Source organism: Pterocles gutturalis, unplaced genomic scaffold, assembly GCF_000699245.1.
Source record: "Pterocles gutturalis isolate BGI_N339 unplaced genomic scaffold, ASM69924v1 scaffold2237, whole genome shotgun sequence".
Taxonomy (NCBI): Eukaryota; Metazoa; Chordata; class Aves; order Pterocliformes; family Pteroclidae; genus Pterocles; species Pterocles gutturalis.
The window spans coordinates 24,324-40,000 of record NW_010112396.1 but is presented as its reverse complement, the minus strand read 5'-3'; the positions used below and the strand labels follow the sequence as shown (position 1 = coordinate 40,000).

Here is a 15,677-nt window from a genome sequence, read left to right as displayed (position 1 = left end):
AAACCATTTATTTTAATTAAAAGAGTTACAATTCAGTTAGAGTAACTCATGTCCTATGGAAAGTTATCAGCCTTGACTAATACAAGACTGCAAGGGCAGCTAGTTGTACTGGAGAAACACCTACGTGATTCCTACAGCCTTTAAAACATCGGATACCGTCTCAGACAGCTGCTTGCCCCACTACTTTCTAGATATGCCCCTGCTCAAGTGTGGCAGGAATATCCCTCCTTGTGCAAACAAAACACTCATCAAATGCCTGCTAAACATCCAATGTCACGCTATGTAATTTTCAAATCATCAAGCATTTACTCCTAACAAAGTCAGTTATTCTTGTATCCATTGTACTGTTACCTGACGCAGATTCCTGGTTACTTTCACATCATGCCAGGCATTGTCATTAAATTTCCCATTCACAGGTTCCACCAGCGCTTCAAAGGCCCCTGAGCCCAAATTAATGACCAAGGAGACAGCTCCATTTTTCAGCGCGAGATTGACATAATCAGCCGATTTTCCTGTGTGAAGCATCAGTCCGTTCCTCTGAAGCGTTTTAAACGACAGAGTTATTTCATCACTGCTACTCTGTATAGGATTCTGAGACAAATCGTAGCAGAAGTATTCTGATCCCTTGAATGTCGCAATATATTCTTCTTTTCCTGACAAACAAAAGAAAAGAAACAAATGAATCAGTGGTACCCAATTAAATGTAAGTTGCAGGAATTATTTTCATAGTTAATTCAACACTATTACTGTAAGCACTGTTCATTTAAAACACTTAAAACCCATGAATAAAAAAGATAACTAAGATGTACTGGGACCATATTCTAAACCATTTTCTTATAGAATTTTCATGGGTATGATTAAACTCAGAAAATATACTGCATCAGCAATTGTGTTAATGTTATTTAAGCAATCTGAAACACATTTAAGTATTTAGGTGAACAGGCAAACCAAAGCATGACTCCAGTGACAACTCCGATCTTTCTCTTCCCAACTCTCACTAAAATCACGACATCTCAAAGAGAACCGATAACCTGGACACCTCAAAGCGCCTTAGCCTAAGGTCTCAAATAAACCAAAACTACAAACAACCCATTTCCGCATCTGCCTCATTCAAACCCACACACAGCACCGTGCCAGACAGTGAGTTAACACGCAGCTGTAAGCAACTAGTTTTGTCCCAGGATGTACTTTTACCAGCCAGTATGTGCCACACAGATGATTTTCTTAGTTTATCCTGTACAACACATATGGAGATTTGGTTTTCCCCTGAAGTCCTACAGATGAACACATCTGACCTTGCACTACACATGCAGAGAGTTTGGAGCTGTATGAAGTCAGGATTTGTTTAGCTAATAATAACTGTTAGCAAAATTTCAGTGGAAACCTGTGCATGTTGGTGCAGTGGAGGGATGAAGGTATGAAAACCTGAGGATGTCAGATTTCATCATTCTTGAGAATAAACTCAGTTTCCAGAACACAGCTGCATACATCAGTCTGTGATACCATCAGCACAAATCCCAAACATATTTATAAATATATAGATAAGGGAAATAACAACAGTGTGAATTTAAGAATGACAGACAATGCGAAATGCAGGTGTGAGAATACCGCTTTTTGCGAAGTCCCTGGGCATATCTGCCTTCTGTTGGTCCACGTCATCTGCTTACAACCCCCAGCTGTACATTAACACTGATACTAGATATTAGCAATGCTGCTTTTTACTGTAGATAGTAGAGCATACTAAGTTCAGATAGCACTGCAAAGTAACTCCACATCGGACTCCAAACAGCAATTGTGGTCTGGCTTAACTTTGCTTTGTAACAAGAATATTAAAACATATTTGTCTGTATTTATTCTGAAGTGCTACCTCACAGATTTGATGGAGAATTCTTTGGAGTGCGTTGGTTTTGGGGGTTTTTTTGTTGTTTTTGTTTGTTTGTGGGGGTTTGTTGTTGTTGTTGTTTTTCTTTTAATTATTTTTTTTTTGTGGCAGCAGCCAAATCAGTCCTGCATGCAGAACATTACACTGATAGCAACATGTCCCGGTCCCCAACACGTTTCAGTAGAGAAGGCCAAAATTAGCTCATGAAGAATTTACAAACAATGCATTTTCTAGGGTTCCAGTGCACTAAGCAGCAGACTGCATGAATACCATGCATCTCATTTAATGAATATTTAATAAAACCATAAAACACTCAAGAGCAAAATTATTTGGTACGGATGCCTCCTGCAAGGGCATACTAAACCAGCATGAGTAACTGCAATGGACAGACGATAAAACTTAAATGCGGCAACTTGGTACATGTAGTTTTGTCCCACGTTTTTAATGACTGTAACACAAGAAGCTGAAGGACATAAATGAATCAATATGCAAAATATTTATACATACAGATTATACACTGTAAACTACCTCTGTAAAGCCAGATCATTCCCACAGACACGACAATGCACAGAAGTGTTAACACATGCCAGGAACATTTTTTTTTTTTTAATTATTCCTAAAGAAGGACCTGAAGAAGCAAGCAGGAGTATTCATTCAAGAAGAATTATAACCCCAGACGGTAAACAGAGTCATAATTTGCAGAAACACAAAGAAGCCTTTAGGGTTGTGCTGGGCTGACCTTGGCAAGACGCCCACCCAGCCGCTCTCTCACTCCCCGTACTCAACAGGGCAGGGGAAGAAGATCAGATGCAAAAGCTCTTGGGTCACATTACAGACAGGGAAACCACTTACCATCACAGGCAAACAGAGGGAACTCAGGTAGAGTTAATTTATGGCAATTAAAATTGTTTTGGATGGTAGGAAAACAAATTTAAAACACCTTCCTGCCACTGCCTTTGAATGAAGCTCGACTTCATTCCTGTCACTCCTTCATTTCCAAATTTTCTACCACCACCTTGAGCAGCAAAGGGGATGGGGCTGTGATCAGGCCATGGCAGCTCTCCCTGCTGCTCCTTCCTCCTCACGCTTCTTCCCTGCTCCCGTGTGGGTCCCTCCCGCGGCAGTCCTTCAGGATGAGCCTGCTCCTGTGTGGGCTCTCCACAGGCCGCAGATCCTGCAGGAAATCTCCCCCTGCTCCAGCGCGGGTTCTCCAGGGGCTGCAGTCCTGAAACTTTCTTTCTGCTCTTCCTCCTCCTCTCACCGTGGTCCTCACAGGACTGTTCCTCATGCTTTTGCCCTTCCTTACATAAGGTTTCCCAGAGGGTGAAACACTGCGTGACAGTGAGGACTGAGGAGGATAAAGTATCTATCAATCCATAAATGTAAGTATTCAAGGCTAAAACCTTTTGACTTAATTGCATTTTCCTTACAGGAGAAAAATAAAAAGATAAATAAGCAATTCTACACCTCTTCATTGGAGGAAAAAAAACCAAGCAAACCCCACAAAAGTAAACAACAAACAAAAAACCAGCTTGAGTTGTCATTGGAAAGACAAAGTCAGCATCGCTGCGACAGAAAACATCTATATCCTATGGATCCCATTGGATGGCCCTTTGGAAAAACCAGTAACAGCGAACCCCAAACTCTGCTGCAGCAATCTCTTAAAGCACGGTATGCACCCTGGAGCATTCACTTCCATTTTTCCCACTCCTTTTAGCTTCAATAATAAGGCCAGTGACACTCAGTAACGTCACAGAAGAACTGTCATTAACTGGTGTGTTTAATAATCTTCATGCCTAAACTAGGTACTTGTTTAGATATTAGCTACAAGCGTTAGATATCCTGTAGTTGTTCCCTCCACATTGCTGTGCCATCACTCTGGCACATGAGATGATGAAAATCAACTCGTATATGAAGCTTCCCCCAATTCACAGCAGGGAGAGACCCCATTTAGGACATTTCCGGAAAGAATTCATGAATCTGGGGTTTAACTTAATCACCAACTTCAGCAACAAAACTGTACAAAAATCTCAAATCTGAAGTTTTGGGAGCCAAGTGATTTTTTTTAAAGTTATGCTAAAGCATTCAATTTTTAAGCAAATTACTTAGTTTGCAGCAAACGAGCACTCTTCTGTTTAAAAATTGATTTTAAAATGAAAAACAGAAATGCCAAAACTGAGTATAACATTTTACTTTAGAAAAATATTTTGGTTGAAAAACCCAAACACTATGGATAAAAGTTTTAATTGCATACTTTTCCTGCCAAACTATCTTTTTTGCTCACCTGCCAAACCAGACATGTCCACCACTTGCTATTATACCATTGTAGATGTTACGTGGAGATGTGGTGCTTAGGGACATGGGTTAGTGAGTTAGGTGGTGTTGGGTTGGACTTGATGATCCTTGAGGTCTTTTCCAACCTTAATGATTCTGTGGTTCTATGATTGTAGGATTGAGTTTCCCACAGTCAGCCTTAAGAATTCTTTGCAATGCTACGATACAGACCCTGTACCAGGACTGTGTTAGGGTAGGATGCTAGTGTGTCAGAGCACTAATATTCCTCAGCTAGGTCACATCCACACTTCAGATAACTGGGAGAGGTTCCGACCCAACAACAGTACGCTGATGGGCTGCCGAGCCAAGAGATGAGCCCTCCCCTCTGCGGGATTCGAGACATCACCTTCCAAACTTCCAGTTGTGCAGCTATGGGCACCCTGACTGAACGGCATCGTTCCCGATCTGGACTGGCTCCGTTTAATCCGTTTCCTTTGCCATTTAATGTTTTAGCCATCATGGGGCCCTCATAAGCTGCTGGAAGGCCAGCTCACAGAGGAGCACAAGGACTGCCAGGAGCTCAGATGTCACATTTTGTGATTCTGGTAATCTCAGAAATCTCATTTCTGAAGAGGAATCTTCAGAATAACTTCTCCAGGCAAGCTCCAGCTGTAGATACAGCAGCAATTCCCCTTTTCTCAGTATATTTTCAGCAAAACTCATTAAATTGAGATTTTTAATGTAAAAGGCTTTTAGGAAGCTAAGGCTGAAACAAATGAAATGATTCAGCAGCATTTTGATATATTAGGAAATTCACTTCTGGTAGCAATAGCCTAAAGAACTTTGATTTTTATTCTGATGAGTTTCAGTGCGAGAGAGGAAAAAAAAATAAAGTCTGATAGACAAAAGGTCACAGGTTTTGACTGAGCAGATAATGAGACAGTCTGCATACCCAACTAGGTAGTTATCTCATTTTCCAGTAGGTGCTGCCTAAGAACTACAATACTTTTCCACAGGCATCTGACAACTGAAAATACACTTCTTGGCATTAGAAAAGAATGAATCACAAAAACTGCTGTTTCAAACGGTTGAAGGGAGATAAGTGTATAACGCCTTTTCACAGGAAATATTCCCTTATAATTTGGAAACATCCATGGCATGAATTCAAATAATATTTACAGTGACAATATTCTAGTTTGGCCAAACTGCACGATACAGAAATTCTTTGAAGGGAGAGGAGGCAGCAGTAAACTCTCTCTACATTTCTCCAGTCTTTGGAGTAATGCACTCCTCATGAAAAATTAAAACTCCATCTTACAATCACTTGGATGCAACCCCATATCTTTGCCCTCATTGTGTTTTGTCACTGGGAACCAGAGACATTTCTAGCAGACAGACAGCAGGAGCCACGTACAAGTCAAAATGTTTCATCAATTAGACACAGGACAGAAAAGCCACAAAGCAATACTGGTGACCACCCCTGTACCAACTCTCTCATGTCAAGCGGATGTACTATTTTACTCTTGATATGAAACTATATATTTAGAATGAACAGACTGGAAAAAATTATATAAAACATTCCAATGTTTTATATAAAAAAACAGCTATCTATTGCTAGATTTCAGACCGCAACTTTCATTGATTTTAAAACTGAACTAATAACAGGCTTTATTCATAACCAATTGTGTATACTGCCGGTTGTTTGTTTATTTTTTCAAATTATCACTTAATGACACTTAGAGAAACCATTAAAAATGCATGGCAGTCATTCTAGTCAGTATGAAGTGTTGCACTTCATTTAATGACTAAAATGTAATTACCTGCACAGAAAAACACAAGAGAATATGAACACCAGCAGTGGAATTTAACGTATTTTTACTCAGAATTTTGAGTACTATAAATTGTTGTATATTACTGCAGTTAGAATCCTGAATAATGCGACGTGCATAAAACCAGAAAGACATGATCTGTTTGTGTCACAGAAAGGAGTCAGACAAGAGGCATGTTTTATAAAGCACCTGCTAGTGCAGAAAGGGTATTTTTCCTATTTTTTTTTCTTACAGTTTGCCCTGTTCCCCATCAAAGTCAACAACGTGCATAAAACCAGAAAGACATGATCTGTTTGTGTCACAGAAAGGAGTCAGACAAGAGGCATGTTTTATAAAGCACCTGCTAGTGCAGAAAGGGTATTTTTCCTATTTTTTTTTTCTTACAATTTGCCCTGTTCCCCATTGAAGTCAACAACAATTTTAATATTCACTTCTTTGGAGATTCATTTAAGTCCATAGGGTCTGATCAAGAGGACCAGAAGAAATATTTCCCCAGGCCTTAACAGACCTTCCAAGCCTACCCAAGCACCACAGTAAGCCTTACAGCATCTCTAGCCTCCTCCCTGGCAGTACTATGTCATAAAATGGGTCTGGCTGATTCCATAATGACTTCATCATGCGTCCATGCATGATTTCAATCAAATGCCTATGACTGGATGCTCTGGTCTTATTAGGTAATAACAATAATGGGACCATACCCTGAAGAAATAAAATTGTCCTGAGAGAGTAAGTCAAAGCTACTTATTGATAGCTGCAATAATTCTTTACAGGAGAAGAAACCAAAAGTCTTAAAGTTTATTAGCTAAATTCCAAGGACCCACGTCATATAACCCATGTCTATTATTATAGAAACAAGATGTAGGAGAGTGCTGTCAATTCACCTGTCTACCTACCAAAGGAACGATTTCCAAAGAGAAAACAAGCTGACACTGGTGATACTCCTAAGAGCCAAACTCCTTCTGTACAATCTTCAAAACATTAAATACGGACTGAATAAATAAATAATGCCAAACCAGGGTCTAGTATGTTCCCAGGTGTACTGTTTTGTGCTCCATTTCACGGCAATTTGAAATTCAAACACTTATTCATTACACCATCTTCTTATTTATAAAGTCTTTCAGAAAGTAATGCAGCTAGGGAAAACTACACCAAAGCAGCATAGAGACAAAACCATTAACAAGGACGACTGATACAATAAAACAAGATAGCCTGAATTGCTACTTCTGTGGTAAACATCAAAAATCGGAAACTTTGCCTAATAGCAAACAAATGGCTTCCCATTCCATACAAGGGGAATACTCTCTGCGTACCGTTGAACCTGGAATGATCTCAGGATGCACCCCACACAAGGCTTCTCAGGATACTGCCATACAGGCCAGCCTATACCCTTCCATCAAGACGTCACTCGCTGAACTTAAAATGAAAAACTATAAATATAAAGCATTCCTCCAAATTTTATACCTTACTGGATTGCATATATAAATCATGCAGGCACTCAAAGGAGTGTGTCTGCTTAACACATTTAAGATTTAAATATGAAACCAACAAAAATTATGAAATCATAGAATCACAGAATGGTTTGGGTTGGAAAGGACCTTACAGATCATCCAGTTCCAACCCCCCTGCCATGGGCAGGGACACCTCCCACCAGCCCAGGTTGCTCAAAGCCTCATCCAGCCTGGCCTTGAACCCCTCCAGGGATGGGGCATCCACAGCTTCTCTGGGTGACCTGGGCCACTGCCTCACCACCCGCACAGGAAAACATTTCTTCCCAATATTAAATCTACGCTCTTATGATAAACCCTAAAAAATTAGTAATTCAAACGGAGTACAGATGGTCCACTTTATCAGTGAGGGTTGAATTAAAAGTACTGTTGTTGCCATGTACTATCAGGTTTCAGTTCCTATCTCACTTCAATTTTATTTTTTTTAAATGGAATAATCTCCCATTCTTCCTTCCTTTTCTCATTCTTTTGTTCTTTTCCAGCAACTATTCTCTTTGCCCTCTAAACAAATCTTCACAGAGAACTCCAAAGGAACAGTTCAGGGAGAAAATGAGATTCATGATTCCAAATCCACAACCAGGAAATATCCACCTGTTTTTTTTTTGTTTGGGTTCTCCCTTCCACCCCCATGTAATATGGATCCAAATCCCTGGCTCCCTTCCCCATTAACAGGGTGTACGCTGCAGAAGATACAGCGCGCTGGAATAGATCCTCTGGCAGGAACCGGAATTGCTGTTCTTGAGCATCTTGTCAGCGTAGCCCGAAATGTGCTGCACACCCATCGCTTTAATACTTCAGCAAACTTTTGAGTAAGAAACAAGATAAGTCTTTATTACACATAAATCAGCAAATAAGGAAAGTCACATTCACAGGCTGATAAAAGCAAACAGCGACACTGTGAATGGGAACTTTTAGTCTGAAAAGAGCTGTTACAGAAAGGTGAAGATGCAGTATCACAAAACCAGCAGTTACCAGCTCCAGAAAGCATTCTAAAATAAATTTCAATTGAATAGCCACATTACACTACCTTCTTCCTCCTTCAGTGGGGAATAAGTCCATTATGAGATAATCATGGCTAGCCTACAAAACCTTTAAAGCCATGAGTCACTTATTCTGAAGGAGTCAGGAATAATTTCTCAAGGGCTTATTATTATTAATTTAAATGATCCTTTTGCAGAAAAACGCTGTAGAAGTGTCTGTTCATTCCCAAGATCCAGGGAGCTGGTAAACCATCCCAAGTCCTTCTCTAGGAGAAAATGCTGTACTTCAAAAGATAAGGGAAGTACGGCTTTAGCTGTTCTAACCAACAGATTTGCACTGCCATAGTCTCTGTGTAAGAAGTCCACTCTCAGTAGATGTTTGATCTCAAGAAGACACTACCCCTGAAATCCTGGGCAGCCAAGTCTGCACTACGTGTATCCAACACACAAATAAAACTAGTATACATTTAAGGAAACTAAAGTGCAAAGTCAATTCCTCTTGTCAGGCGGAATTTAATAGCATAGGCTAAATCAAGTCATGTATGATATCACTTAGCAGTTGCAGAGGAGAAATTTGGTAAAGCTTTTCTAGCTCCTATTTTATTGTATACACAATCATTAAATTAATTGCCAATTACAAGAAGTATGAACTTAGGCAATGTAAGCCTCCGATCCTTCCCCATCTCAGATTAGAATAAAAACTCTGATAGTTGCCACTCATGATAAATGACTTACAGGGAACACTACATAAGTGATAAATTACTTGATTTTGCTAAACAGCAATTTTAGTTCATTTCTAAAATGGCTAGACCATGCAATTTCCTCACTAATTTTCAGTTCTTTTTATTTAATCACACACTTCAAAAGCAAATTTGCAGTTGGGGAGGGAGAAAGAAGACAGCAGGAGCTTTTAGGAATGATGCCATCTTAGCGTACATTAAATACTAGCCTACTAGAAGGTGAAAATAAGTCGTTCTTTTTCCTATGAGCAATCATATAACTAAAACATAGACAATAAAGTCCTGCAGTTTTTAATTTTTCCTCTCTGTAGCTACGAAACTTCTGCAAATGCAAATTTTAAAATGAATCTGGTTTGAGTGATGACACAGGAAAGGTAACATTCCTCTTGCCCACCCTGGGCTGGCTCCCTTCTGCCCTGCATCTTACAGGGAAGAGCTACACAAAAAACAAGTGCACTTGTTCTTGGGAAAACTGAAAGCAGGCTGTGTCCCAGATAAAAAAATTAAAATCCAGTTTCTGGTCTGCTCCCTGGACAAAGCAACACCTCCTTACTCTTTGCTGAGAGTTTTCCAGAAGACTTGCATTAATTTTTCATTATCATAAGTAAAAATGAATTAGGAAATGGATTAGGAGAGGAAGAAATACTTCAGATTGCTTTGACTTTGTTGGTATTTTACACATGAGATATCAAGGAAGAAAATAGTGCCCAACTAACACATTACATGAACTTATCATAATATGTAGACAGTGTTAACTAGTTAAACAACCTGATAAAGAATATTTCCAATGCTAGTAACAAGCTTCTGAAGTATCAACTCAACACCTCTCACAAGCACCATAAAGTACAAGAGGATTTGTGCAGCACGTCCTGGGGTTGGGATACAATAAAAACCCCCAATTTTCTGATCTTAACTAACTCCTGTCAAAAGAATCCCTCCATAACAGTAAGTTTTCCAGGGATGCAGAGAGGGTTGCTGCAATGATGCTACGTGCACAGGGAGCCATTTTTTAAAACCACTTTTGCACTAGTATCAGAGAGGTACTCCAGCAACACACAGCAAAACCCAACACCTTCTAGAGGGTATCATACACAACCGTCACTTTTTTTTCAGTCTGTGCCTAAGACTGCATCATTAAAGGAATGTGTACATATAAACACTGGGGAAAAGTCTCCTGGATCTCAGTCTTCAAAAAGTGTTTGGAAGAGGCTATTTACAACTCTTAGTCTTCCTATAAACATGGGAAATTAAATATGAAAACAACTTTCTTACCACGTTTTCCATCCTGCTGCGGATACTATAATCTAATAGAGTTTCTCTCCCATTTAAAACAAAGAAAAATGCTTTCACATTGGTGAGCACACGAGGAAAACATGCTACGAAAGAATCCCTCAGCACCAAAGGAGATTTGAAAAGCTGCAGTCTTAACTGAAGCTATCTGCTGTTTGAAACAACTAGCAGAGAGGTATGCTTATGGCCTATCGCTACCTGCTAGAATTTTGATCTAAACAAGCAATTCCTGATATCCCACTACAATCCCTTCTCTTTCAAGAAAGCTAAAGGAACTATTACGTTTACTGCAAATTAAAACTTTTTTTTGTCAGATTAAGTTCTGGATATATAAGAAACTCAAAACTTTCCCAAGACAGACTATTAGCCAAAAATACAATTTGAGCTTAGTCATCTTAATTCACTGTCACATGGACAATAATTCAGCCAAAACTATTTTTTTTAAATAAGGCCTTCTATGAGAAGCAGCAGCAGGAGCAATATAACTTCTGCTGCTGTATTTGGTATGTCTTTTGGTACCTCATTCTCGGAGTTGCCTTCAGCCACCATCAGTACCTGGATCACAAGTGTCCAAATCAGCTACAGGCTGAGAAAGCTCTTTCATTTCTCTTTCCACATATGCTGACTTCACCTGTAAATACTTAATGAATTTTTATATATCCTGCACAATGAATCACCAAAAAATGGAACCCAAAATATCCCTATATACTCCTCCTCTTAATTTTCAGCCTATAAGACAACTATTCACACCAAAGCAATGAAATCTTAGCGAGATTAGCTGTCTGTAGTAGCACCTTTGAAATGTGTAATACTTTTGCAAGTTAAAAAAGCTCATTGTTCTAAAGCAATTGAAAATGGATTTAGATCAGACACCAAATCTTGGAATAATTTCTAGTTTGTGAAAGAACACAATTTTGTTTTTCCCTTAATTATTAAAAACTAAAGTAAAAGTTAGAAATAATTTGTAGGATTTCAAGGACATTTTTTCTTCTGAAGGCAAAGCTAGAAGAATTTCTAATTTAGTGAGCAAAAGAATATTGCAATTTGAAATGGGTTTGTTTTTTAATAATTGGCATTGAATTCCAATATGTAATAAACTTCAGTAAAAATTCACATTACCTTCCTCCAAATGTTAAATTGATGAATGATCAGTGAGTAATGAAGATTGGTTGTAATTTCCCTTTATGAATGTAGTAGTTGGCAGACAAAACACAAAAACATTGAAGTGATGAGCACAGCATAGACCCTCCTTGATTTGGGGTAAGAACAGACAATATTTTTCTCTAGGGAGAAGAACCACCCATATATCCAGAGTTTAAAAAAAAAAAAAAAAGGCATAAAGTGTGCATTTTAGAATGCAGGCAAATAAAATATAATTAGTAATTATTTGTATAACTAATAGTGACTCCTGCCAAGGTCACAGCCATAAAGACAGCTGAGCAGTCTGTATTTCACAGAGAAACACAGCCACAGGTACTTACACAGAACTGCAACCACCTGCATACGTATGGTAAGAAACATTCAGGGGCAAATCCAGAGCACTGGCAGGTAACCATGAAATGATTATTTCAAAATCCACATAAAACACCCAAATGGCTTCCCAACGCACATAAAGCCTCGATGGTTACAACACCGCTGTTATACTATAATCCTAAGGCTGTGATATACCCTTCTAGAAACAGCTGAAGCTATTTTCCGGTTGTTTCAGTGCTGCCCTCCCTCTCTTCCATCCATCTCAGTTTTCCTCCTTCAGCGACCACTCTGACGGCACCGCATCCCTGCGGAGAGGCGCAGGCAGGCTGAGCCCGGCGCTGCCCTGTGTTCTCGCTCCTCAGCAGCCGCTGGAAATGCCCAAGCGCATCTGAAGATGGGAATATGCCTTAGTAACAAAAACCCCTCTGTTTCCATCCTGTGTGCAGCTGCCTGATAGAAAAACAAAACCAGAACTGGGGACACGGTAAGAATACAGGTAAATGTCCAACAGAATTCAGACTCATTTAACATGTTTTATCTTGGAAAAGATATTAAACCCTGATGAAATCTACAGAAGGCTGACAGATGATACTATATACTGATGTATTGTAGCTATTTTTTTTTTTTTGCCCAGGACTAGTTTTACTGGATTTAGGAGCTATTCTAATATTACTGCTCACTGGAGGGCTGTGTTGGCATTGTTTGTTCCTAAATTAACGCTCACTTTCCAGGACAATAAGCAAAAAACCCAACTACAACGATTTCATAATAGTTTAATAGGATAGCACTGGTTTTTCATAATCCTTCCCTCAATCCAAATTGAGGTCATGGTCTGTCAGAACACGGGAGTTATTTGGTAAAGAGCTCTGTAGATAGAAGCGGGGTCCTATGTCTGGAGAATATAACACCAGGGTTCTGCTTCAGTAACAACCGCAGATATTCCGATGGTAATTTCACCCCTGGCAGGCTGGAAGCAATTATTTTGCTAATGAACACAGACAGCTATCAATGTAATTTACATTAAGTTACAATGGAGGAGCAACACCTAACTAACAAAGAGTCATTTTTAGGAACCAAATGTTAGTGAAACAAGGCTCTGATCTGTGTCTGAGCTCACTGTCACCAAAAAGCCACTGTGGGACCCAAGCCTGCTTACAGAAGCCCTCCTTCTGCACTGTGAAAGAGCTCCTTAAACACACAGTACGAGACCAGAGCAACATTAAAGCTCTTAAACCTCTTCCCCCATCGCCTAAAGCTTACCCCAGAAGGTGATAAAGGAGGAGACAATTTAAAGAGACTTGATGGATACATTAAGAAGTTTCAAGGAGCAACTGTAAGTTTCCCCATATTAAAGAGAAGAACTGAATCCTATCACCTCCTCTTCTTCACAATACGTACCAGGACTTGACAAGATGTACTCTTTAACAGTACTCTTTCATCATCTTCTAACGTAATACCAGGAAGCTAGACCAAAACAAGGCTTTCAACACCTAGTCTTTATCCTTTTTTTTTAAAAATGAGACTTTTAAAAAGTGATAAATAGGTTTCTTGGCCTGAATATAGTTTTCAAATTGTATTTAGCAGTGTGTACTGATTTATTTTCAGCTATGAATATATAAAAGAGGTATGTCTAAATTTATCTTTAAAAGACCGATTTAAGCATGTATTGTACAAAAATATAAAAGGTTTCTATCACAAAGTCTCATTATCAAATATGAGAAAATCCAAGAAAGCTTCTGCAAGTGGCAAAATAATCAGTATTATATATGTTCTGCATTTAGTTTTTTGAAGACTGACTAGCTTTTTTCATGAATTCGGTATTACCTACTGATCTTTATTTTTCCAGAAGTTGTGTCTTTGAAACTGCTTGATAAGCCTCCCGAGATTACCAATAGTCTTTTTATAGAAGCCTGCAGTAACACCGTCAAAGTGAAAGAAGATTAGCAGAGTATAAAAATAATTGGACTCTAGTGCTGTATTGACATTTCAGAGGAAAGATTTGCTGTCACGTCTGGGCCAAGCTATCTGCTGGTAAATTCCACTGACGACAGCCCATCTACACCACTGATACTTTACCCTCTTCTTTATGCAACAACTGTGCCTAAGACAGTGAGAGCCTTACAGTGTCACAGATAATTTGACGTATTTGCATCACTACATGCATCTAACAAGACTTAAAATCTCTCACAGGAGGTTGGAATTATTTTCAGCCCTGTGGATATGAAGAAAAAACAACAACAAAGTAATAACCCAAAGAACGCTTACATATTAAACAACTGAAAAAAATTAATCTAACCTATCTTATAAAGGATAACCAAAAGAGAGAAGGTGAGATACTCCGACAGGCGTAACACACAACTGTCAGATTTAGCTACTCTTCCTTTTTCAATAGCCTGATCGGCATGCGGGGTGTGAAGTTTCTCTCCAGATCAAGGCACGACGATCGGGTTCACCACAGGTGCTGGTGCTCCACTAAGCTAGCGACCAGGGGGGACAGGGGAAAGAGCAACGCAGTCCGCATCCTCGCACCAAGGGTTTTGGCAGCTGACATTTATTCTCTACGAACTTCCATCTCTTAACCAATGAGGAAAAAACCACAAGTCTGAAGCCTGCGTCAACAAGAGCAGGAGCCACAGGCTGGTTCCTCCTGCACAGGTTGAACAGGACTGTTGGTCCCCCCAAAACCACACAGGGGTCAGCAGTATAGTTGGGATTGACTATTCAAACACAAGAACACTGCGGGGCAGGAAAAACTGTATGCAAACTCTAGGTATAATAATCCCTTCCATTCCCCTCAGAAGAAACAAGATAAATTTTTATTCTTCTCTATAGCATAAAATAACTGAAAAATTGCTTTAAATCATAATTTAAACACAAATAAATGCTCTTACGGGCTGCCTCCACTTTTTCTCCCTCCATCCACCCATGCCCCGCGGGTCCCCTGTAATTACTGCTCGGCTCTTTAGACACACAGCCCCAGAGGCCAGCGAGGTCTCACATTCACTGCGCTGGGAAAATGCCACGGTGCGGTAGCCAGAGTGACAGGATCGCTATACATTCAGGAACTGTTTGCACCATGACTCCTGTAAGCTAGTAATTCAACCTTCTTCTCCAACCTAGGTTTTTCTTTGGATTGCTGTACACGGTTTTGCCTTTCTAAAGTCTCTCATTTAGTAGCAGCCTGAGAAAATGAATCAAGCCCTTTATGTATAATACACAAGGCATTTTATTCTGAGTATCTGTCACTAGACTTCTAAAGCCATTTGATGACTACTGTGGATACCTCCAAATTAATTAAAATTGAAGAGTTCTTCACAAAACACACTAGCACTCGGCACTGAAACATCAGGTCAGCTATTACATTGGAAGTTATTTAAACCTTCCTGAACTTCCAGGGAAGAAAGAGAATTAATGCACCTGTCAATCAAGAAAACATTCTGTAATTGTTATCTATATTTCTCCCCAAGGCTCCGACTCCCTATAGATTCACTGAGAGTTTTGGATGCAATCCCTGTAGTCTTCAGTTTCAGTACAAATAGGAAGCTGTGTTTAAAGTATACTAGAATCCCACCCCTCAGTACTATTGCTGAGGTAATATTATACCTCAGTATTCAAAGGAATAAAATAAAATGTATGTCCATCATTAAAATTCTGCTTAATTATCATTAAACAAGAAATTTGCAGACTAGCTGTCCACTCTTTGC

General features: G+C 39.4%; 1 protein-coding gene across 1 annotated transcript in view; it reads right to left on the bottom strand.

Moving 5' to 3' along the window:
• LOC104462158 (neurexin-1-like) overlaps positions 1-4,673 on the bottom strand; it is a 53,160-nt gene extending 48,487 nt beyond the window's left edge. Inside the window, exons 1-3 of the mRNA XM_010074005.1 lie at positions 4,504-4,673; positions 2,823-3,307; positions 352-653 (exon numbers count right to left, since the gene is read on the bottom strand). Coding sequence (XP_010072307.1) covers positions 352-653; positions 2,823-3,307; positions 4,504-4,673 — 957 coding nt within the window. The remainder of the gene's footprint in view (positions 1-351; positions 654-2,822; positions 3,308-4,503) is intronic.
• Positions 4,674-15,677: the final 11,004 nt, after the last annotated feature.